This window comes from Psammomys obesus, unplaced genomic scaffold (assembly GCF_907164565.1).
Source record: "Psammomys obesus unplaced genomic scaffold, mPsaObe1.curated_primary_1811, whole genome shotgun sequence".
Taxonomy (NCBI): Eukaryota; Metazoa; Chordata; class Mammalia; order Rodentia; family Muridae; genus Psammomys; species Psammomys obesus.
In genome coordinates this window covers 30,608,886-30,631,811 of record NW_026585895.1, presented here as the reverse complement: position 1 = coordinate 30,631,811, position 22,926 = coordinate 30,608,886, and the positions used below count along the sequence as shown (strand labels likewise).

The 22,926-nt window shown below is 41.6% G+C and overlaps 1 protein-coding gene across 1 annotated transcript in view; it reads right to left on the bottom strand.

The window, feature by feature from the left end:
* Neb (nebulin) overlaps nt 1–22,678 on the bottom strand; it is a 192,214-nt gene extending 169,536 nt beyond the window's left edge. Inside the window, exons 1-10 of the mRNA XM_055600265.1 lie at nt 22,643–22,678; nt 18,936–18,977; nt 17,167–17,367; nt 15,374–15,481; nt 14,800–14,904; nt 13,591–13,695; nt 12,872–12,976; nt 8,422–8,526; nt 2,192–2,296; nt 1,528–1,635 (exon numbers count right to left, since the gene is read on the bottom strand). Coding sequence (XP_055456240.1) covers nt 1,528–1,635; nt 2,192–2,296; nt 8,422–8,526; nt 12,872–12,976; nt 13,591–13,695; nt 14,800–14,904; nt 15,374–15,481; nt 17,167–17,367; nt 18,936–18,977; nt 22,643–22,678 — 1,020 coding nt within the window. The remainder of the gene's footprint in view (nt 1–1,527; nt 1,636–2,191; nt 2,297–8,421; nt 8,527–12,871; nt 12,977–13,590; nt 13,696–14,799; nt 14,905–15,373; nt 15,482–17,166; nt 17,368–18,935; nt 18,978–22,642) is intronic.
* Between the last annotated feature and the right edge of the window lie 248 nt (nt 22,679–22,926).

Below are 22,926 nucleotides of genomic sequence, written 5' to 3'. Positions count from 1 at the left end.
TTGCGAAACGGAATTGAGCAGAAAGGACATTCTCAAACCTTCCCATCCCACCTGCAACTGTTATCTGGGAGAACTGTTAGGGCTTTTGACAAAGCCACGCCTCCTCTCACAAACCAGCTCTCCCCTCCTCTGAGGACATCGATCCAGCAGCTTTCAGTGTCGGTCGGTCTGGTGTTTCCTCTCTATTGGATGTTCCCATCAGCATGGTAGCATGGAATTTTGTACCTTATCTTAAAACTTACTGCCTTCTTTTCCACCAACTACCACCTACACTCTTTTCTTTTGGGATTATTATGGAAAGAGCTTAATATACTCTGACCAGCAGTTTCTTCTTTATTATTCAGTCATGAGCCCTCTTCAAGCGAACGCAATCAAATTGCTCTTTGGGCTGCTAGTGCTGATGCATTAGCAAACCCATGTACAAACACGTGGTACAAATGGTAACTCCATTCTCCCCCACTTGTTGAACACAACCCTGCTACCTCTCAGCTATGCTCTGACCTCAGCTGGGACCATATCAGGGTTCATCTGTGGCGCTGTCCTTCCCCTCCTACTTCCTTTGTTCTGTCCAGTCTCACAACATTACTTTCCATATATGAATGTACCCAAATTTTACATAAAATTCCCAACGTTCTTCAAAACTCCAAACTCATACAATCAACCAACCAACTCGGAATTCTCTCCTGCAAATCTAAAAAGCACCTGGAAATATAACATGTTTGAAGATAAACTACTGTTTCAGCATCTTCCAAGCACCTCTCTGTTCTGTCACCTCCCCTGTCACCATGAAGGGAAAGCCCATCCAATAGCTACTTAGACTAAGAGCTTTCTCTCACATTTCACATCCTGTCCTTCAGTAAACTGAGTGTGCTCCACTTTCTAAATATTTCTCATCCCTTGTCCTTCTGGTATCCTGATCCAAAACACCATTGCCTTACACTTTCTAAGTCATGGAGTCTTCCTGCTTTCTCTGTCCTGGCAGGACCAGGGCTCTGGGAAAGGCATTGATCAAACTTACTTGGCCATAACATTTATGCTTTTTTGTAAAAACCACACCACTTAAAAATGTCGAGGAATAACCCCTTTATCAAAGTCGCTCTCCAGGGCATGTGAAGACACCCAGGAACTTTTAATCTTATTTGTGACTAGGGTTTTCACCAGTTAGCAAGAACACAAGACCAGCGACAGTATTGAGTTTGAAGCACATGGCTTCATAAAAGGCTCCATTTTCTCTTTTCTGGTGGAGGTATTGCCAGCTGAGATGATCACCTTCATGAAAGGCCAGCAAAAGGCCCTTCATCCCATGAAATAATAAAAATGGCTATTTGGTGCTGTTAAGGTTCCTATTGCCATTCTAGAATATTTTAAAACTGTTTTTAGGCATTCTACTAAGTACTGGTCTCAACTTCAGTAATTTCTCTAAGAATCTACTCCACCATCTTTTTCATTATATATGAGATCAAGGGTTATGAGAGGTTCACCCCATGACAGACATAAAGATCGATGGAAAGATTTCTTCATGCATACCTTGCTAGCTGCAACTCCAGCCTGCTTATTCATTTTATACTCAGGTGTCTCCGTCTGCATGAAGTAGATCTGGTCTTTCAAGTTCTCAAAGTCTTCCTGATACTTTCTCTGTAAGACAGTGAAGATGCTTAGAACAGCTGTGGAGACTGACCGCTAGGGCAGAGTGCACAAGGCAGAGCCCCTCAAGTCTACCTGGTCCCTCGCTCTTGGTTTAGACAGGTTGCAATCGGGGAATGTGGTGGCATTGCCAAAATTAGCAGCAGCTTGACAGAGACATGGACAATTAAACAGGCTGGAAGAACAAGTGGAAAGGCATAGCCTTTCTAGCCCACTGAGAAAGAGCTCTGGAAAGCCAAGGCAGATGAATGAAAAAATTAGATTACTATTTCCAGTGAAATTAAGTCAATCAGCGTTCTAAATGTACAATTTTGTTCATCAGGCAAAGAATAAACTAAGAAGAGCCTCACTGACTCATGCTAGCTGTACTTGGCAATTAGTAAAAGGGTCTCACCAGGTTGTTCCTATGAAAGTTGAGGTAAAAATCATGGAATTTGGTCAAAATAATATCTAGCATTCTAGAACTCCTTGAGACACTGCGAGCAGTTGGAAGTTGTCAAAGAAAGGGGTCCCTTCCCAGGACATCTGGCCCTGGTTCCCTACTTACTGTGCTGAGATTATCAGCATTCATTCTGGCTGTTGCAATTTCAAAGCAGGGCGTCTCACTCCATTTTCCTTTGACTTTCTTTTCATAGTCTTCTTTATATTTTTGCTGGGAGTAAAGAAGAGAAATGAAGCAAAAACAAAATTTAAGAGTTGATAAATAGGAATTGAGTAACAGTATACTATCAAATATTTTCACAAGGCTCATATTAGGTTCTTAATAAATATCTTCAAGTAATCTTACAGTATAGTCAGCTTAACCAGCAAGAAAGTTGACTTAAGGGGTGTAGATAGATAGATACATAGACAGACAGATAGACAGATAGAAAAAGACCATCTCTCCTTGTTGACTTGAAGGACTCAGAATCTAACCCAAACTGTGGTGTGTAGAAGTTCCTTCACAACTGACCCAAAATAGGTTGTTGTGAATTATCTGGGCCCATGGGTTCTTGGAACAGAATTAGCCTAGCCAACTCCAGATCAGGCCCCATGAGGCAAAGCTAGAGCGGGGTTAGAGAGGTTCTCCTCCTTGGCTCATATAGTACGCTAAAGACATAATCACCGACAGGTGGCTTGTGGACGTCTGTACCTCCACCAGACCCTTCATGGAAACAGAAAGCCATTCTCTGTTACACATTAACACAGGCTCTGATGTACGGAACCAATGTACCAGAGTGAAAGGAAGTACAGCTGTCTCCCTATGCCCTATTTCCTGTTTTTGCAATGGTTAATATGCTAATTATTAGCAAGCAGTTTACAGCTGTCCGTTTTAGATCTATGGGTCTTTAGTGCCCATGGCTGATACTGCCATCATCAAAGTTTTGACTTAGTGTGTCAACACTCAGGCCTCTCAATCCCAAGGGCTACTGTATTTTACACAGAACAATGCTAGGAAGATGAAGCAAGATCATATACTAAAGATGCTTTGTATATCTGTGGCACTAAACAAATGTGTGGTGTAATAATTATAATAATGATTACTATTATCATAAGGAAACTGGAAAAATTGTATGTTAGACAAGAGAGACAGAGAGGGGGGCAGACAGAGAGACAGAGAAACTGAATTCTGCAGAGACTCAGATCTGTCTTGTATAGCAGGGAGACAGCTGCAGGAGGATGTTGAGATCAAGCCAGCCTGGGCTACACGGATAGACCCTACCTCAACAAATAAAATCTGAATTAGACCACTAACTAATTTAGCTACCCTCCTGTCGTGGTTTGAATGAAAAAAGCCCCCCGTAGGCTTGTAGGGAGTGGCACTATTAGGAGCTAGGCCTATTGGCACAGAGGCCTTGCTGGAGAAAGAGTGTCACTGAGGGTGGGCTTGGAGGTTTCAGATGCTAAAACCAGGCTGGGTCACACTCTTTCTTCCTGCTGCCCACCGATCCAGATGTGGAACTCTCAGCTCCTTCTCCAGCACCATGTCTGCCTTAATGCTACCATGCTTCTCACCATCATAATAATGGACTAAATCCCTGAAGCTGTAAACCAGCCCCAATTAAATGTTTTCCTTATTAAGAGTCGCCATGCTCACGGTGTTCCTTCACAGCAATAGAAACCCTAACTGAAGACACCTCCTATGTCGAAATAAGTCCCCAATACAAAATTGAAGGGAATTAAATGATTTGGTGACTTTCCAAGGCTGCCTGTAGAAGCACTTCTAATCTTTTTGGAAACAGGCCTCTTAAGAATCTGATAAATGAATAAAGTACCCATAAACACTAAAGCTTCCAAAGTTTGATTTGATAGCTATTACAGAAAGCTATTATGAAAAAAAAAGCCACTTCGGAAGTCTGAAAGAAGGGAACTATAAATTTAAAACCAGCCTGGGTTTCATAATAAGACTCTGTCTTAAAAAAACCAAAACCAAACTAAATAAAGAAAACAAGAAAAATATTCAAAAATAAAAAGCAAAAAACAAAAGATCACTCCAGAAATTCTTGATGTACCCTCATCTCATCTTTCAATTTTCCAGCATCTACATCTCTCTGGGGCTTTGGGCCTCTGCGCAGAAAAACCCCAGGAAGCCCAGGACTTCAGGCAAAGGAATCAGACCGGAGGCATCACAAAACTGATAAACAAAATCCTTCGTAACATCGAATTGTTACAGCAGATACTCTCACTAGCCAAGCCTTGAGCTATTACAGAGAAATGTCTGCTGGTTGTATCACTTTGCTGAGAACTGAGTAGGGCTGTAATTTCCACCACAAAAATAGATATGTGGGTTTTTTTTTAAGAAGATAGTTAAACAAGATAAAGAACAGAGTACAAAACTACCCAGAGCCTCATCTTCAAAGTCCTTCCTCTCTTCTGACCCTCCAGGAATAAAAGCCTGCTGCAGAAGGAATATCTTGTGGATATATTGTGTGTATATTGTGTATATCTTGCATATATTGTATGGACGTAGCACCTGTCAATAATAAGTCCGATGGCCTATAGATTAGGCAGGAAATAGGGGGCGGAACATCCAGGAGGCAGAAAGGATTCTGGGATAGAGCTAGGTGCAGGAAGATTCAACCAGCAAGATGTGAGGTATATTTACACATGGTTCCTGAGCACAGATAACCAGCCATGTGGCAGAACTGAGAATAGTATAAATGGGATATTTTAAATTGTGAGTTAGTCAGGGAAGAGACAAGTTATATGGCCTAGGTACTTGTATAATTTGAGTCTATTGAGTTGTTATTCTGGGACAGGACAAGAGTTAAAAAACCTCCTACATCAGCTTGCTATTACCTCTTGTAGCGGTCTGGCTGGGAACCTGAATTCTGTTACCTTTTGTAATGGGTCTGGCTGGGGACTGATCACTCACAGCCTACTCCCAAGTCCTTTTATGTTGGTAAGGGGTCCCACTGCATGGGAGAAGAAGTGGCTATAGTTGCTAACTGTGGTAAAATATACCCTCATTCCCCTGTATGGGCAGGTAGGAAGGAGTTCAAAGGGACAGGCCTCTGAATAGAAGAGTGGAGGAACAGGCAGACAGTGTCCATGTGGGAAGTCTCCCCCATACCCAAAGCCCGACACCTAACTTTCTGTCTAACCCTGAAATTTTCTCCTTATATTTCTTTCCCACTCTGCTGTACCTGAAGTTGATCAATGACAGCCTAGAAGAAAGATCTGCTTTAACTTTTCCTGGAACTTTCATTTAATAGAGAAAAGCATATTCTGTCAGGTCCAAGCTCTGGATAGACTTTGTAGAGGGAGGTGACCACATGCCAGCAGGCACAGTGGTTCCTACTGAACCATAGTCCCTCCTCATCACCAGTCAGCTAAGGGTACTGAGCTACAAATTAGGTGCCCTGCTCTCTTGCTTAAACTCATGGCTTCATTTTCCACTTTCCAAATTGGCACCTGTAGTTTTTATGTGGTAATCAAATGGGAAGAAAATGAAATGAGTTAACCATATCTCTTCTTTTCTAAGCAGCTAATCACTGAGCCACCCGTTAGTTGCATTCACAGTGAAGTTGTCTTCCAGAGCATGTATGGCAACCTGACCATACATCTTTTTAAGTCACAGTTGGTCCAGAGTTGCTTTCGTGACTCAGTCAAATACCTTACGGTGAGATCTACAGAATTCTCCCTAGTTTGATGCAAGAGAATATTTCAGGAGATGAGGGCTCTGTGTTATCTAACAATGTGTCACTACATGATGCACTTTTTAAAAAAGCATTCTAGATTCCACTGGAAATTACTGGAGGGAAGCAAAGAGGCAGGCACAGAGAAACCAAAGGGACTTCCCAACGTTTGTGCTGAGTCCACTTCTACCTGGTCCTGGTGAGCCTGTCCCCTCCCCTAGAATATCTGTTATAGGAACAGCTCTCCTGGTCCACTGAAGTTACAGCCACAAAGCACACTTGAGCCTGGAAAGGTACTGGCATGAAGCTCATGATTATGGCAAAGACAAAGGCAAGAGAATATAGTCTGAAAAGGACAGTAAGGAGGGCTGATAAAAATAATGCAAAGCCAGTAGAACACTGTCAATATGTGATTATACCAGCTCAACAGGAAGCTACAAGATAAACAACAGACATGAAGACACAGTCCGGCCAGGAATGTCAAGAGTTTAAATGTCTGAAAGTGAGACGATGAAGAAGATATTTTTAACTATTTTGGAGGAAAAGAGGATATGACGATGCTGAAATGTGGATCCGAGTAGCTTTTGTCAGTGGCTGTGAGAAGCAGAGGAGAATATCAAAAAGAAGTCACCTGGGGCAGCCCTGGCCTCTGTGGCTGGATGCTCAGTTGCTGGATGGACCATGCACAAGATTTTTTACTAGACAGACTGGTATTTTTTTGATACACAATAGATACTAAGAACTTGGGATCTGGGTGAGACTAGGATAAACTATGTCACTGTGGTCAAATCCAATGACCTTCATCTACAGTCACTCTCCCTCAGCTCATATTATTCTGCAGGGCCAAACCTATGCTGGCAAATCTTTCCAAGTATCCAATACTGTGTCATCCTATCCAACCAGAGTGCGCAGCCCAACAAAGTTAATGTCAGAGGTATTCCAGGAGCCATGTTTCTTAAGATGCAAAGAAACAGGTGGGAAGTTAACTTTAATATATTTTACTTGACTCAACAGATCTAAAACATTGCTATTCTAGCATACAATCAGTGTAAAATTGACCAGTTAGATGATTACAGTCGTTTTTACTTCATGGTAAACATTTAAGATCCAGTACATATTTCTCATATGTAAGATTCTCAGTGTTAGGGAAATTGATACATGCCTGTGCCTTCTTCCAATTCACATATGGAATCCTTAGCTCCTAACACGATGGCACTTCATTTTGACTTTCAATTTTCTAGGACTTTGAGAAGTGAAAGCTTGCTGCTTAAGACACTCTTCATATGCTGTTTTATGGCAGGAGTCCAAATTCACTAATATTCCAATTTTTTCGAGTCACATTTTAAGTGCTCAATTGTCAGGTGTGGCTAAGGGCAGCCATACTTAAAAGCAGAACTTGAATTAAATTGCTGGGGAGAATGACTACAGAAAAGTTTGGAAATGGTACTTAAAAATCACTTTCAAACGTCCACACTGCATGCTCAAATTAGATAAAAAAGAATTCTACATTAACTGAGATATTCTTTATATAAAAATTAAAAATAAATTATTTTTACTTGACTGCTTAAAAAATAACCTCTCCCAAATTTATAATATCTTTCTGTTCTAGCTTTTTTGTTGTTGTTGTTGTTATTAATACTACAGACATACCCAGCAGCCATTCCATTATCCAAAGTCCTCAATTAATTTCTGCTCAGCCCTGGGGGGAAATAGTAGGTTGCTAGTATTCTCATTAATTTTACTATACTTAACACAGCCCCTGGGTTTTACATGAAGTACTCTGCAAAATGAGAAGCTAAAAACACTGCAGAAGAGATTGCCTCATTTCTAACTTTTCCTTCTTCTCCTCTATTAAAGAGCCCACATCTATCAAAAACAAACAAACAAAAAAATAAGGACTCTGCAGTCAAAAGTGAAGCAGAAGATGAAACGGAGTCTCAACTTTCAAAGAAAAAGACAGACACATAAAAGTAGCTGGGTCACACAGAAAGTAGCCTGACCACACCGTGGTACAACAGGGCCTAGATCAGCCATATGCCAGCAAAACACTTGTCTCCCTGAATTCCTTGCCACAGCTGCACCTTCTGAGCTACTTTATTTGGCTAAATATAGGCAAAAGCAGCAGCTTGTTACAGCTCCAAAGCTCCAAAGTGTGAGCCCTACCATTGTCCACTGAGCCATGTCTGAGAGTTTATCACACAATCTCATCTGTCCACCTCTGACTGAGGGTATGAGGGTATAACACTGCACGCGGTCTCTCCCCAAGTTAAGCCACAGCTGCCACAGAGGGGTTCATTTAGTTAGTCAGTGACCTAAGTATCTGTCTCAGAAATTAAAAGGAAAATGTCAAGTGGCACTACGCCACAAGCTGCCTAATCAAGAGGTGACTGTGACATTTAAAAATCACTGAGTCATCAAGATGGCTGACCACTGACATCAATTATGCTGTTAGCACATGTGCTGTTTTTTTGTTTTTTGTTTTTTGTTTTGTTTTGTTTTGTTTTTTTTCTGACAGGGAGTGGTGGTGAAGCATATGCAAAAATACCGCTAGTGTTTGTATTTCTTCAAGTTGACTATCAGTTTCTTTCCCGATGAAACAAACAAAAAACAAAACTAAGTAGGTTTCCAAGAGAGACAGGGTTCACCTCTATGTACTTACCTTGCTCACTTGATTGGTTACTTTTTTGGCAAATTCTATATCAGGAGGATCAGGGAGGGATGTGAATTGAGTTTGCTGTTCAGTGAGTCCTTTTTTGTAGGAAATCTGCCAAAAATAATAGGCAAAAATGTCCATAAGTATTTGAAAAAACACTCTAATTTTCACATTCTTTTCATTTGCCAGCATTTTTGACAATGACAGTGTTTCCCCTCTTGGTCCTAGACCTGTTTCTTTGTATTTGTCTTCATGACATACTTGGCAAGTTTTCTTTTCACTAACATCCTCAGCTCTCGATCTTGTCTTTTCTTCATACCTACTTAACAAACCCCACTTCTGAATCAACTTAATTACATTTTCCATTCTTTTACCTGGGATGCTGGGTGGTCCAGAGGAGCGGTACACACAGCGATGGGATGATATAACATTGTAAACGGGGTTAAGGGCATATGAACAAGGCATGTGGGAGTATGTCTTCAAGCCAAAGCACCTAGCTTGAACTCTATAGGGCCATCTACCCAGATTTCTATTCTATACACTCTGACTTGCCTGGGTCTCTGTGCCCAACACTCTATGACTTTCTGATGTCCAACTGCTACTGTGTATTCAGTGAAATTTGACCATCCCACGAGAATCCAAACTCCCTGAAGCAGGTCTCAACTCCAACACTTCCGTGCATCCTCAGTCGACTCTATGCTATTGCAATTTTATCTTTTGTGTGTGTGTGTGGGGGGCTTTATACTGACCATTTTCTCTGCCATTCTGCTCTGGCTCTAAGGAGACGCAGCCCTCATCAGCCCCCTGACCTCTGCCATTCCCTCTCTTGCCTTCTATACGCAGCTCCGTCAGTTGTCCCTGCTACGTCCCACAGCTTCACTCTGTCCCTCTTTATTCCCTCCTTCCTTCCAGCCTATAAAAGCTTCTGTTGTCTTTTTTTTTAAGTCTGGTATATTTGAATCACAGAACCCTGCATCCCTTCTATCCTTTCTTTCTGCCTTCCTCAATCTTACTAGTGAGTGTGCTCAGCGACTCACTCCAGCAGAAGTCTGGACTAGAATGTCATCAATACAACAGAATTCTTATTTATAGTAAAAAAAAAAAAAAAAAAAAAACTGGCTCATCACAAGATCCAGTCATTTTATATTTAACAAAGAATAAATATCTCTTAATTATTATCAACCTAGTACCTGTAACAGCAGCATTTATGAATATCATCTAATTAAATTGGATATTAAAAACTTCTTTTTTAAAAAGCAGATAATGTATATACATGCCCCTGCTTAGTTTAAGGGCATAAAAACTTTATTTTAGGTAAAGGGCAAGTGGAATTTTCCATGGCAGCAAAGGCCTTAGGGAGAAAGTAGCAAACATGAGAAATGCTTATTAAGTATGACGGCCCATCAAAAAGTTTCTCAGGAATCAGATCACCAAGTCCCTGTTGGTCAGGAACCATGCTCAGAGTTCTGCCTAGTTAGAGTTCTGTACTCCAGATCAGCTTAAAGACATTCTTAGTCTTTACAAACTGTTTTGTATTTAGAGAGACCCAGAAGTGAGGTAGAGTGAGAACATGAGTGACTCTTGAGGGCTACATGCCCACACAGTGGTATGTTATATGGGCAACAGCTTGCTCCGAGCTAGTGACTGTAAAAGCTCATGTTGCTAACAATAGTATTAATAGCCGCATTGGTAATGCGATTCTTGGCTCATTCTTGGCCAGCAGTAAAAATAAAAGCCATTCCCTAACTGCCAAGCCTTGCAGAGTCAGAGTGGAGATTTCCAGTTCATTTTAAGTTCTTTCTTGTGTTCATTCTTATGTTCATGGCCAACTTTAAGTGGTATGGAGACCATTCTTAATCCTTGTGTTATGGGAAAGGGGAGGTGTGCAGATAGTGTCTTCTTAGACAACTCCCTGTGCCTACATGACATGGCATTTCCAGATTCCCCAGATCAGCTCTCTGTTCCCTCATCTTGTGACGGCTCCTTTCTAGGTATCCTCCTGCAGTTGAGCACCTCCAGGACTCTGTCCTTGACCATTCACTCTTCTGCCTCCCTCGTACATTTCTTGTCTTCAGCTATCACGTTTATTCTGATACTTTTAAACATTAAGTTCTAATCCTGATCTCACATCTATGAGCATTTAACATCCTCTGTCTCTACTTTAATCAGAGAATGCCTTGATCCAAATGTTTTCCCTATTAATTCAAGTATGTTTCTTTCTTCACAATACATATGGTTAGGCATATGCCTTATGTGGTAATAAACTTCCCTATGACTCCATTCTTCCCTTCATCTCCAATATCCAATGCCACTAACACTTAAAATTTATTATCACAGGATTCATTTCTTTCTCTTTGCTCCACCTACACTGCCAAATTAGACTTCTGTGAATACTCACAATTTCTACTTTTCCCTTGGTCCAATTCACCATACTGACTATCACGAGTTTCTTTAGATTCTACTTTCATCGCTGTTTTCCTCATTTGCACCTCATGATGACTTCTTGTCCAAACTTTACCATAGTTTGATCCTTAAGGTCCCGCTCTAGCAATAAGAACCTTGTGAAAGAGGCACCCACTTTCCTTGATCTCTGATAACCCAGACTCATGTCACCCTTTTTGTTTGTGTCGTTCCTGTACCTGAAATGTGTTTCTTCATCATCGCCCAGCTTTCCATCATTTCATGTATGTGTCCTTTCTCATATCAATGAGAAATACTTCTGGGATTTTTGTTTTGCTTTGGTTTTTTGTTTCATATATAATTCTTTCATCCTGCCAGTATGGTCATATATTTTCAAGGAAAAAGATGAAAACTTTCACATCCCGCTAAAAATTTATGTATAATAAAATTTTAATAAATAGCTATTTATTACTTGATAAGGATCTGTACTGTGAACAAGGATTATCTCAGACTCAAGAGCATTTTATCTTGTGTTCTCTGAAACTCCTTGTCCAGGAACAGGCTGGCCCCTGACACTGTCACAAGAAGATAGAACATCAAATAGCTTCCCTGAGAATAGACAGAAAGTAACCCATTTCCAATCAGTGTTGCTGTTATTCCCCCCATGGTAAAAAATGCCTGAAGTGGGAATTGGAAGCCAGGAGCCCCGGAGAAGACACTCAGCCTGTAACTCTGGTATAAATGTTCTGGAAGGTTTCTTCAGTCATTTCTCCTGGATGCTGTAACTTCTTGTTCTGCTCCCGACTATTTGTTCCTTTACTTTTTCTGACTACACACTTAGTACAGTTACTCATTTGAAATTAAAAACAGATATCATTGGGTATAGTTCTTCATACAGAAAATGTCCTCATCACAAAGTTGTGAAATTCACAAGAGACAAAACCAAAATGTTTATCTTAAAAGAGAAGCAGGAGATACATACATTCTAAAGTTGGCACAGTCTATTAGATGACTTCAGAATCCCATTAGGATTTCTTTCCTAACCTCCTCTATGGAATGATGAGTTTATTATGAGCTGACTTTTAGTCAAAGGTGGGCTTGAAAGCAAATCCATTACATTTGCAGGTGATAGCAAAGAAAGGCAATAATCATTAGACCTCAAAGTTAAAGACATAAGATGGGGATGTTGATTCATCTGAGACCCTAGCATCCACTAAAGTAAATCTCATACAAGGCTCAACCGGTTTGTTAAATTTACATTGAGTTCTTCTAGAGGACAACTGAACAGGCCATTTCATAACATGGTGCTCTCCGCAAGGCTTGACCTTTGGGATTTCAATAAGGCTTCCAGCAAATCCAAGGGGGAAGGAAGAACCACAAACAAACAAAACCTCAAACAAGGGCATGAGGCTCTTTGCTGTGGTTGGTTCCAGTGATGAAGAGTTTATGGTCTTTTAAACTTCCTCTAAAAGACTGTTTTCAAGACACAAGACATGAAAATACTGGCAAGTGGCCTGATGATTTTTTTTTAAATAACTCTGAAATAGCCTCTACATAAGTCACCACCAGGCTCTCTCCATGGGATCACTGTGCAAGCAGGTTTCAAGAGTGCCCAAGTAGAAGAGAAAAACATCCCATTCAGACTTGACTTGGATGGTGAGGCAAAGCTAAACAACACTGAGTGATGGCATTTGCTTAGTAAATTTTCAAAGGGAAGGATGTGCTTCCAATGGCTGTTTAAAAAAAAATGCCTACTCCATCACCACAAAACAACTTTAACAGAGCCAAGGGGGAAAATGATACATGGTTTGGTGGGAAGGACATTAGTCTTGGCATTTAAGTCTAGACTCTGTCACTACTGGTGTTAACTTAGGTTCCTCACTTAAAGGAAGAGATTGGTCTAAATTGTGCCTAATATAAAGTATAAATTTTAGCTTATATAATGAATTTTGGTTCTGGATGTAGTCCATTGATGTGGATCTTTTTTAAGGACCCAAGGACATGGCCCAGGCTTTCCCGCCCCCACATTCTGGTGGGGTGCCATGTAGACACTTACATCACTAAGGGCTTTCTGGGCCTGGGCGACCCTCCTCAGCTCCGGACTGTCATTATAGGGGTAAAACAACCCTTTGTCAGCTTCCCAGTCTTCAGTGTACAGTTTCTAAATAAGAAAAGAACAAAAAGCAGTGAGAAAACAGCTATACTCACATCGAATACATAAACTGAACTCCATCCATGACATGAGGCACCAAGGGGCAAGGTGAGAACCTGGGTCAGTGAAATTCACATGCAACCTCCCCCTTTCCATCCAACCTGTGTTATTTTTTGTTAGTAGCTTGTCCTACTTCTAAAACAAAAAAAAGATATCATTTTTAGACGTTGTCTCCTGTCTGACTTTACTTGCCTCCTGCCTAAGGAACAGGGTAGTATTTTCCCCAATTTCTGTCATAAAACAAACTTCTAATTCAAGTGACAGCCAGGGATATCCAAAGCCTAACTGACTTTTTTTTTAATACTGCTTTGTTCTCTGGTGTCTGAATTCTTTCCATGTAATGTTTCTACCCACAGGTTGCTCAGGTTTTCCAGGAACTTTCAGCCACAATGCCCAACAGTGCTCCCCAACAGGATCTGAGGGTCCTCCTCGTCAAGTCCTAGCTTTGTGCAAGTCCTGAGGTTAGTCACAAAAACACTAAGAAACTGTGTTCTGAGTTGTCAAGAGTTCAGCAGATACAGCTCTAACTGTACCATGGGACACTAGAAAGAGGGAGACCTCACCTTACTGAACATGGCTGTGTTCTTAATGGCTTGAACAAGTTCAGGGGCATCAGGGGGAAGCAGGTACTTATCCTTGGTGTCTTCCCAGTTCTGCTTGTATAAAACCTAGAGAGAAAACAGAAGGGACGTGGCTTGCTGTCTCACCCCAGGCAGGAGGATTTGGGGAGCAGACAGAACAGTAACGGTGGCCTCTCACAATGGTGACTGATAGGTTACCAGGAGAGTACTGGGCATGCCAACATCCTAGCATACATCCTCAGCATGAGTAAGCTTTTGCTCAATAACAACAGTAAAAATCTAAATTTGAAAATTGCTGTATGATTCTGATTTTCAATCAATTTCTTTGAAAGGCTGTGATGAACCAATGAATTCAGTTTTATTTCGACTTACATAACATTCTGGAACTCCCTAATTAGCTGCCTGCATTTGAATTTGGAAATTTCTCATGAAAATTTCGCCTTCTAAATTCCTTTAAAAATAAACAAGATGGCCTGCTCTCTTATTGAAGGGAAATGGAGAAGTAAGATCTGGAGAATGGGGAATGGGAAGAGTGGAAGGGGAGGAAACTGTTGTCGAGATGTAATGTATGAGAGAAAAATAATTAATAATTAAGGAAAAAAGAATACTCCAAAAGCAGGGCATGGTGGCACATGCCTGTAATCCCAGTAGTTGGGGAGGCAGAGGCAGGTGGATCTCTTGTGTATTTAAGGCCAGCTTGGTCTACAAAGTGAGTCCAGGACAGCCAAGAGAGAAACCCTGTTTTGAAAAACAACCACAACAACAAACAGACAAAACAAAAAAGAAGAAAAAAAAAAAAAGAAAGAAAATTTCTGGTTTTCAATGCCAACAACTAACAAATCTATTTCTAAGTTTAAACTCTGGAATGAAATCTTGCCTTTTATCTTGTTAAAAAAAATATAAATGAATAAACAAGCCATCAAGACTGCAGTCTTTGAGGCAGCGCTCTCCCCATCCCCACGCCCGTCCCCAACCACCATCCAGCATTAGAGTAGCAAATCCCTCTTCAGGCAGGTCAAGAAGTCTTCAATCCTCCCCAGTCATGTGCAGGCCAATTCAGCCTTCTGTGGAGCCTCCTGTTGCACGTGAACATTCCCTTCACATTATCCACGAGCAGGGACATGGCTGTCACTCCACCTTAAGACACAGCAATGGGTGCTACACATGCTGTTGAATATCCCACTGCTTTACCTTGCTGACTTGCTGCGACACTTTCTTGGCGTGTTCAATATCTTTTGCTTTTTCATCCACATGACAGATAGTTTTAGCAACATCGCCATCCATTCGATACTTAACCTGCAGAAACAACACACGCCTGAAGTCTATGACAAGCATGGATGTCTATCTAAGGCTGCTAGAACCTGATGGCTGTAGGTCAGCCTCACCAAGCAAAGATCCCACGGTTTAGCTAGGAAGATCTACAAGAGCCCCTGCATTCACTACTTGTAGTAGATTGTGGCGAGCTCTTCTGGCTGAATTCCCAGCCTGACACTTCTCATCCTCAGGTGATTCATGTGGAGAATCACTGTGGGTTGTAATACAGTTGGAAGATAGTCTCATTTTTGATTGCTAAGCCAAATTTTTCAAAGCCTCTCTCCGGGTTCATTTGCAGCAAACGTGATTCATGGCTAATGCCATCTCTAAATGTTTGGACCAGCTCAGAGTCATTTGACTCCTTATTTCCCCTCCACTCAGAGGCCCAGGATCCCAGAGCTTGGCATATTTTCACAAGGCCTCCCTCCTTTACTGTCGGGATGAAGCCCACCTCACTGAGCTGATCCTGTACTTTCTTGATTCTGCGAAGTTCCGGAGTATCATTCGTGATGGCATATGGCTGTCCCTTTGCTTTCTCGTAGTTCTCTTTGTATTTGTTCTGAAAAGAAAACTAGATATCAGTCTGGAATGTGACCAGACAGCAGCCGAAAGTTCAGGCAACACACACACCCCATCTGATTTTTCTTTAAATCCTCCAAGTAACAACAATTATCATCTGTAACAGCTTTCATTCTATCCCATACCCCTCTCAGAAAAACGAAAATAGATTTGTTAATTGTTCCTCCTAAACACGATAGGATCCTGGAGAGCTGTTACAGACAATTGTCTTGGATAGGCCCTAAAATAATTCTCTTGATTTTTTTTTTTTTTTTGGTTGCACACATATACAAAAGCCTGAATTTCAATTACTCTAGTCTGAAAAGATTTAATTGCTAATACAATGCAAAAAATGCTCACTTCAGAAGCTGCAGCTGAACTCCAGTGGTTACACAGCTGCGATGCCAGCTGAATTAATGGAAAGCTTGAATTATGGAATATTTCATAATAATATGCAAATTATTTCTGCTAGCCATGCAGTTGGTCCTTGCTTTAGTAATGATATGCATCATTTATAACATCAGGGCCTCAAAGAGTATTCTTGAGTAGTCAACAGTTTAAACTATACTGCTGATTTAGACACCAATCACTGGCAAGCTGTGGGGGGACTGCCAACATTCCACTCAGAATATCAGAAATTCTAGGTTCATAATGCCTGAATTAATGAGATTATATGGCAATAAACTAACAAGATAATTTTGTTTTTATTGAACACTGCAGTGAGAAGGAGGCGAGAAAGTCTTGTTTAGAATCCTGTATGTTAGATCATTCAAGGATCCAAGTTAGAAATTTACTTCATAATCTCTAGGAGTCAACACAACCAAAACCAAATCTTTAGAGGTCAATCACATATGGAAGCTTTAGGCATCAGTTTTGATCCCACATAATGCAATGAACTACAGTTCAATCTCCTCAAGCCTCCAGAATGCTACCTGGAAAGACCTTAGCCTACCATCAAAATCAACAAGTCAGATCTACTGAAATAGGTGTGGCTCTTCCTGTAATCACTGCACATTACAAGACTGTTGTGGGTCTGTAAGAAGCAGAGAACACTGACGCTTCAGTCATTTGCAGTCAAGGGTGGTTGTGAGGACAACCGAGCAGATTTGAAGACTCCTTTTGTGCCGGGCTGAGCCTCGGACCAGTTAAAAAAAGAATGCCCTGAGCACTAGTAGTTTTAAATCTTGTAGGAGATCCCACTGTGTCGCTGTGCTGAAAACCTATGGTTCTGGGCTACCCTCAAATGCTCTGATGACCACTCTCAAGTGAGTTCATGCTGATCTTGGTTTCCGAATCACAGGCTCTTCTTCACTCATCATCACTTCATGATCGTTTATGCTGTTGGCCACTCTAAGCGGCTCTTCCACACTGACTGTTTAACTGCAACTCAGCCTCTATGAACACACTTCTAGTAAATAACTAAAGAAATAAAATATTCATGTTTGTGTTGTCATTGCTCTGGATTGGGTGCGCAACAAGTGTTTTATAACCGGACACCTACATATCTGGCAGTAACAGTAAGATACTGCAATGGCGTGGATGAATTACTCAAAAATTCCAGTGTCCCACACACACAAAAAAAAAACCACATTTCCACAAAACATTTGTGTTTCCTGAGAGATTGAGAAAATTGATCAGTAATTTCTCGATCGTACAGTCAGAATAGGAGTGGTGCCTAATACTTACAGAGCTGAAAAGATCCTGCATTTTTTGACTGTGTTCAATGTAGGGGGTCATGAACTTGGATGAGTCCACCTTCTTTCGGATGACCTTCTTCCGTTCCACCGGCTTTGCTGGTTGTGGCTGTTCCAGCGCCGGGGTGGAAGTCTCTGATTGACCATAGTCAGATGTCCTTGTCGTCGTAGTTTCATGGATTTCTGTAATTGTCTGAAAATGAAACATGTGGCCATGAAGTAAAAGTTCATACCATGACCTTGGAGTACACTGTTCTAATTTCAGCCACTCTGGGGTTTGTTTTTCCTACACAAAACCAGCCAAAGCAGGAAGATGCATATTATATTCGTATATCCGCATGAAGACACACAACACCCTTCAGCCTGAATATGGACTGTGATATCATCTATAAGCTATCTTTTCAGAGAGCTAGTCAAATACTTCAAAGGAGCATTAAAAAAAAACAGAAATAAAACAGTCTTAATTATGTCTTCTGAAGCAAGGCTGAGGCAGTAGCTGAATGGTAGAGCCCTTTCATGGTTAGAGCATGTACAAGGCCCTATGCTCAGCCACCAGCACCATCAAAATAGAACAAAAAGATTTTTTTTCCAAGTCATCTAGGTCAAGAAAAAGCAAAGGAGACTGGGAAATGAAAGGTTATTAAAAACAAAGATTAATTCTTGATATTAACTTTTAAGTGAATAAGAAAGACCAGTTGCATTTCTCATAGGCACTTAGTCATTCTGTATAGCATGAGACAAAATAATAATAATAAACTTTAAAAAGCTAATCACATCAATATCATTAGTATCAGTCTCTTGACTGAGTTCGTTGATGTGAACTAGGTTGTAGTTTATACCGGGAACCGGAACAATGGTGACAGCATAACGGGCAGTTATCCTCTCGACACTCTTAGCTCTGCAGTAGGTGGAAGCCATTGTTTCTTATATCAGTCTATAATAGAAAAACTAAGACTCACAGTGCAAATGCAGTTCAGGGTTAGCAATAGGGTTCACAGGGAGAAAGGGAAGGCAGCAGAGGCTTCAGGGCACTGTGTAAGATCATGTCCTTCAAGGCAAAGATTTCCAGTGCCAAAGACAGAACTCCAGTGTTAGTGTGACAAAGAGAAGCCTGGTAGGGCAACTGTAAATCTGACGGCTCCCACTGCTAATTGGCTGCACTCTGCCGGTTATCACCAAAGCATGTCTGACCACCAGAAACCAATCAAGCCCTCAATGCTAGTTTTTATCCAGTCACGGGCTTTTTGAGCAAGCTTCCCAGTTTGCCGCTTTTAGCAGTATCTGTCAGACTCAAAGAGAAGCAACCGCACACAGAAAATAAAGCATGGGGTTAGGGGATTCCACCTTGGAATTGTTACCAAAAAAATCCCACCTTTTCTTGGGATTCCTAAAGTAGCATGTCAGTAAGTCTCTAGGGACAATGTCTCAGAGACCTTACAAGTTAGAACTCAACGAAACTGCCAATCACAAGTCCAGTGCAGCCACTGACATGACGTTCATTCATACTTTCTATACAAAGCACACACACACACAGACACAAGCAGTAGGGAACCGTTTCTTGCCATCTTGGATAAGCAGATCATAAAATCCAGTGTATTAGCCCATCCATGGTCTTTTACCACCAGCTTCTGGGCCCAGGCAGGTAAGTGAGCAACTTAAAGAGATTCCCTTTCTCCATCATTCTGGCTCTAGGAGTCTTAGTGTGGAAAGAGGCTCTTCTCTAAGGAGAATCAGTCCATGCAAGCGTGGGCCGAGTCTTACCGTTCCCGGCACCTCCTCGTAAACTGTCTCCTCGGTGTAGTACTGTAAACAGAGCACAAGACTGTCAATGAGACCACTAGAGCAGCCAGCATTCAGCACTCCCCTGTCTCCACTGAACCTGTGAGGTGGCTTCCCTGGCTGAGCTGGTATGGAATAACCGCAAGGAGGAAAGAGGTCAGGGCCTTCTTCTGGGGCTCGTTTTCATGTGGGCAGCCTGAAGAAAGCTCAAGCAGACATGCCCAAGCTAACAAAAAGTTGCAAAGTGTCCAGCAAGGTGGGGGTCGGAGGCGCCTCTTAGTCACTGGAAGCTATCTTCCTGGGGTAGGAAACATTTGCCCCCTTATAATTTCTGTCCTAGTTTGCTTTTTGTTGCCGTGATAAACACCTTGACTAAAAGCAACTTAGGGAGGAAAAGATTTGTTTGACTTACAAGTCCCATGACACTCCATCATGGAGGGCAGTCAGGGCGGGAAATCAAGCAGGGGCAGAGGTAGAGGAACGCTGCTTACTGCTCTCACTGATTCCTCCATCTGCTTTCTTTACAAGTCAAGACCACCTGCCCAGGAGAGGCAATGCCCACAGTGGGCTGGGCCCTTTCACATCAAGCATTAATCAAGGAAATGCCCCACAGACTTGCCTACCGAGCAATCTGGTAGAGGCAATTCCCCAACTGAGGTTCCCTCTTCCAGGTGACTCTATTCTGTAGACAAAAACTAAGCACCACAATATCTTAGAGAATCTGCTTAGAAAAGGACACGATAATATCTTGAGGATGATGTATGGGCAAAGAGAAGCCATGATGGGTCTCCCTGTTACTAATTATAAAACAAAACGCAACCTACTGCGAGCAAATGTTAATATTCACATTTCAGTTATTCCCATCTTCCCCAGATTACTAAGAGGGTCTTCTGGAGCGATGGCGGCCTCTTTTTCAATACTGAATGCCCTACATCCCATTCTGGACTCGCCCGCCTCCACCCGAGGCATTAGGTGATTTCACTAGCTTAGCTGGGGCAAGGAAGAGGGGGAGCTAAGCTTCAGTTGGGGAAGGTCATGGGAAGGAAGGGAAGGAGAAGAGGCCTCAGAGAACTTAGGGAGGGAAGTGAGGCTGCAGTTTGCCACTGGCCCGCAGCCTGGATCTGAAACCCACTCTAGTTTTGTTCTCTCACATCATGAGCAATAAATAGCTACAGAGAGGAACTGGCTGACATTTTGTCTCTGGTGCCTAAGGAGAGTGAACTCCTCTGCCAGCCTCACCCAGCTCTCCCGGGCACACCACAGGAGCATCTCTGGTGGGTCCTCGCACACAAGAGAGGGATAAAAAAGAAGTACTTGTCTCAGTTTTTTTCCCAGTCAAGAAAGAACATGGAATGTTATGCTTCTGTTCTTTCACAGAGAATCGTTGGGAGCAGGGGTACGCTGATGCAAAAATTCTCCTCAGCGCCCTACTTCCTCCTGCCCTTGGTTCAGAAATCTCTCAGTGCCCCAGACAATCTGATCTGTACACCGTGCTCATAACTATGCAACGCTTACTTAATGTCCCTTATGCCTGTACTCACTTTCCATTTAAAATTTAGTTTTTGTGCATATACGTCTTTACATATAGTGGTGGGTGCCACGTGCTCCCAGGACACGGGACATTTGTTTACCCCTGTGACTTCAGCACAGGACAAAGGCCATTTAGACACTTTAAGAAATATTGTTTGTCACTGAGGGCAAACGGAGCCATTCCCTTGGTCACACAGAGCCTGAGCAGCCTGCAGAAATATTAAACTACAAAGAATGGGTCCCAGCAATTTTAGATTTTCTTAGCATCCCAGGAAAAGCAACCTCTGTGAGCCATGTGGTTTCACCTTTGCTGGGATCTCACAACTGGGAAATAGATCTTGGAAATAAACTCACACACACACACACACACACACACACACACACACACACACACACACAAAAGCAACATCACCCCAGTTCTTGGCGTTAACTTGAATGCTGAATCTCATTTTTTTTTTTTTTTTTTTTTTTTTTTTAGAGTTACACTACTAATTAGGCAGTGCATTATTGCTCCTTTCTTCTTCTTACATTTTATTCCATATAGGCAGTGCCAGGGAAATTTTATTTCCGGTATCCAAGATCTCTAAGAGATATGTATTTGAGGCTGATTATTGTATTTTTGAGCCAATTCTCTTGAATCTGTCAGCACCCCATTCTTGTGATCTTTTCTGAAACCAAAGAGACGGAGGTTCGACACTCCCCAACAGGCAGTCTATTAGTTTAGTATGTGCTGCTCAGAACAGAAGCAGTAATGGGTATAGAATGGCAAGGATCGGATGCCTAAAGTAGCCCCTTCCATTTCTATGGCTCGTTGACTCGATCAAATCTAACACTAAGCACAATGCCCAGAATTACACGAACACTTAAGAAAAGCTAAGCGTGGTTCAACTGGAGGCTTGCAAGTGTTCCTTTTTATTACCAAAACAGGAGAGAAAGAAACCATAACTGTAACTTAATTTATAATATGTTTCATAGGGACAGTTCTGACCTCTAGAAACTTGCACTAAAATACTCCTGAGTGATGGTAGAATCAACAAGAAGATGTAGCCATCAGCATATAAGCCAGAGAGGTAAACACTGCCTTTGTCAGATACATTCTGGCTTTTATATGCTTCAGTAATAAAGATAATCTTATTTATAGAAATACAGTTTTTTCTTTGCCTAAATAAAGATTGATCAGCAAGGGTAAATGTTGGCAGCTTATCTGAAGTTTTGCTCAGGACAGCTCTTCTAGTTAATTTCAGTCATTAAAAGCAAGCACAGATTTTCGTCTGCGTAGATCACTGTGCATTGGAACTTTCCAGGTGTTTCCAGTTTCACAGCCATGTATTTACAGGGGTTAGATGCAAGCCTTTGGGTTTCTGTTCTAAAAGATAAAGCTAAAGGCAAACGCTGATAAGGAAAACACCTTGATTACAACAACACGATACCGGTGTGTGGTACAGTACAGTTAATTCTGCAAAACCGCCAGGTGGCCACCAATGATTTGGGGGGACATTTTCAAGATAACCGCTGTAGTCTCAGTTCTCAGTCAAGATTCAAAAGCTAATCTTGTTTATTTGCTGATATATGACGAAGTTGGGGAGAAAGTGGCTCCAGCTGTTGCTGTGACCGTCATTGGCTCACATTTGTGAGATTGTGGGTGCACACACACATACACACAAGCACACAGCTAATAGATAGCTGTTCCGGCATGTAACCCTCTTCCCCCAGCAATTCAGCTAGTTAAAGAGGAACGAGAAGTAGCTCTTTCCCTCTCTGGGTGCAGATGCTGAGGAGCAGGCCCTTCGACCCTTTGGCAGGAGGGAAAGCAATCAGTTTTTAAAGACAAAAATAAAACCTATCCGCACCCACACCTTGGCTTTGTTTGTTTTGTTGTGGTTTGTGAGTTTTGTTTTTGTTTTTTTTTTTTTTTTTTTTTTTAGAGCTTAAGAAAAAGTAAAACTGGGACGTGCTGATATTCCCTTTCAGTTCTAGGTCACATAATTACGGTGAAACTGAACATTAAATACAATTCCTTGTGCTATGATGGTGACTTTTGGGGGATGATGTGGTTTTTTTTTTTGTTTGTTTGTTTGTTTTCCAAACAACTGATTCACCCAGTGGCTCCAGCTGTCACTACGTAATGTGTGTTGCTGCCAGAGCGGCTTTCTTCTTACCTCTATCACCTCCTCATACTCCTCTTCATCTGCCATTTTTCCAGAGCAGTAAGTAGTAGCACCTACAAACTTTCCGTATTCCATACAAACGAAAATATATTAGTATTTTCTTACACCATAAAAGAATTTTAAAACCAACCCAGTCTACCCTATTACATATTTTTTTTTTTTTTTGGTTTAAAGGACATTTAAAATTGACTACAAATCAAAGCTTCAGTTTTGTTTTTGTTTTTGTTTTCTCCTAAGTCCCTCAGAGACACGCTGAGGAATGCTATCCACACAGG